This window comes from Acanthisitta chloris, unplaced genomic scaffold, assembly GCF_000695815.1.
Source record: "Acanthisitta chloris isolate BGI_N310 unplaced genomic scaffold, ASM69581v1 scaffold9839, whole genome shotgun sequence".
In the NCBI taxonomy this organism is placed as follows: Eukaryota; Metazoa; Chordata; class Aves; order Passeriformes; family Acanthisittidae; genus Acanthisitta; species Acanthisitta chloris.
The window spans coordinates 23,410-26,023 of NW_008691964.1; the positions used below are offsets into that span (position 1 = coordinate 23,410).

The following is a 2,614-nucleotide window of genomic DNA, read 5'->3' on the forward strand; positions in this document are numbered from 1 at the left end:
AAAGGGCTTCTGTCAGCCTTGCTTTTGAACAGTCTGGAGGGACAGGAAAAAAACAAGGCCATCCGCCCTTCCACCCAAATAAATACAGGTTCCTGCACTCTCCCAGAACTCAGTTCGCTTTCAAATCCGTTTTGTCACCAGAATAGAAAAATATTCAGAAATAGTCTATACCCACACGTGTGAGTGCTGATTCTTTTTTCAAGTTCCCCTCTTAATTCCACCCCTTGAATCTGGGAAGCAGAGGATATCCACAGTCCCTTGATGTTTGAAGGAGGCATACATTTTAAACTGCTATAGAAACAGACTCATCTAAAAAACTTTGGTCCAGCTATGTCTCAAATCCATCTTTAACTTTGACTCTTAAATTGCAGTAAGTTTTGAAAACTACTAATTCATCAAAAAGTAATACAAGTAAATGACAGTACTTCAAATACATACTTCAACTATTCATACTGTATGATAATTTTAAAAATAAAAACCTGAACTTAATTACAGCCCCAAATCACAACTACACTGTCAACAGTCTGTTGCTTATAATTTTTTGTGTGATCCTATTTGTTTAGCAAACAGATCCTTAATCTTATTCTAGCATTTACATTCACAACTGATGCTTAAGGGGAAAAAAAAAAGTCCTATTAATTCAGTTACTCTCAGGATTTGCTCAAAGAATAGTTCACAAAAATATATTCCCCTCCAATATGTGTTATCTCTTTTCAATGTTTCATAAATCTGCTTTATGAGTTTCTATTATACTAGCCAGGATTACTCCATTTTGTAGCTTTCCAGATACCTCTACAATAAAAATCAGCAGAATGCTGACTTTGCTTTCTGGGTGACATTCAGGTGAGGGAGATTACCCTAAATAAAAAAAAATCTTTTGCTAGTGTATGTAGGGAAGTATTATAAAGGCCCTTTCTCTCAGTGCAGCCTGAGAGCATTCATTAGCCACTGGTTATCACTCCCTGATTTTGTGCCTAATAGCTGCTACAGATTAAATGCAAATATAAGAATTATAGTTTCTACCAGCCGATAAGGAGCCACACTTCAGCTGCAAAATCCAAACAGCACATTACACACTGCATGGCACAGCACTGCCACTCCTCTCTCTAGCCTTTCTCTCAGTGCAGCCTGAGAGCATTCATTAGCCACTGGTTATCACTCCCTGATTTTGTGCCTAATAGCTGCTACAGATTAAATGCAAATATAAGAATTATAGTTTCTACCAGCCGATAAGGAGCCACACTTCAGCTGCAAAATCCAAACAGCACATTACACACTGCATGGCACAGCACTGCCACTCCTCTCTCTAGCCAACTACACACTGCTGTGCCCCAAGGCAGAGAATCAGCTACCAATTTAGCAACCTGACTGTTGTGCTCACCTTACTAATCCTACCCAACACACCTTTACAAAAGTTACACTGTCACGTACTTCATTCAACACTTTAGTTTTCAAATGACATGACTGACATTAAGCAATATTTACCTGCTTCTTCTTTAATAAATGACAAATCTTCTTCTGGATAGGGGACTGATGGCTGCAACACTGAGCAATCTTCCGAGTTCTCTTCAGTATTAGGTGGTATATTATAAATAAATCTCTTTGCAGCTTGGTTTTTCCTTCTTGCCTTTCCAGGTTCTTGAACTGATTGTCCCTGTGCACCCATGTCATTCCACACGAAAACTTTTCCCTCACCTTGAGATTCATTTTCAGCCATTTCAGGTGAGCTGTCCTGGACCCAACCGCAGTCATTCATTTGGTAGCTTTCCATTTGGCCCTCGTCAATAGGGTAAGGATCGTTCTCAGTTTTAATGCTACTTGCCAAGTTGGTAAGGTTTCGTGTTGCCCAGAAGCTGGCAACTTTCTGATCCCTTGGAGACAAACCATCCCTACTAACAGATCTTCTGTTGTAATCCACTACAACGGTCTCTGGAGCTTCCGATTTTATACTTATGCTTAAGGCATCTTTAATGAAGTTGCGGCAGGACTGGACAACCTCGGTCATCTGAAGGTAGCTGGCCACCGACATCACTTCAATGGCATTTTGGCTCGTAAGCACGAGGTTACCAGAATATAGGAAGTCCAAGATGACAGAAAAACCTTGAACAGCAACAACGTCTAAATAGGTAACAGTGGTTTGGTTACGGCTTTCTTTGTTTGTAAAGCAATACAGAGTCTTAAAGAAGCGGCTGCCTGCAACCAGGATGTTCTTGTGAGCTCTGAAGACCCTCCCACTCACCACAATATTAACATCACAAAGAATGCCTTTCTTCCTCTGCTCGTTGAGCTCTTGCAGGAGCTGATAGCAGTAAGAGTTCTCGTTCGGCCTGCTGTTAAAATCACAGTATCCTTCATTATTCAGTTCTGACGGTAACTCTGCCTCCTGCAATAAAAAAACCACAAACATAATTAGCTCTTAATGAACGCTCTCCTTACTCCTCCAACACTACAAGAAGGATGTAAAAATTAACTTAAGAAGATAATTTTAAGCAAATGATTTTTTTTATTTATGTTCTTGGTCATAAAGGCAGACAGGAATATATAACTAACAAAGTATTTCTGAAAGCTAAGAATCATGACCTCATCGCACACTTTCCAACTCCCAAATCTCAAA

General features: G+C 39.8%; 1 protein-coding gene across 1 annotated transcript in view; it reads right to left on the reverse strand.

Annotated features, from left to right (window-relative positions):
• ZBTB10 (zinc finger and BTB domain containing 10) overlaps positions 1-2,383 on the reverse strand; it is a gene marked incomplete at its 5' end in the record, with an annotated part of 16,155 nt that extends 13,772 nt beyond the window's left edge. The window contains one exon of the mRNA XM_009082458.1: positions 1,486-2,383. Coding sequence (XP_009080706.1) covers positions 1,486-2,383 — 898 coding nt within the window. The remainder of the gene's footprint in view (positions 1-1,485) is intronic.
• Positions 2,384-2,614: the final 231 nt, after the last annotated feature.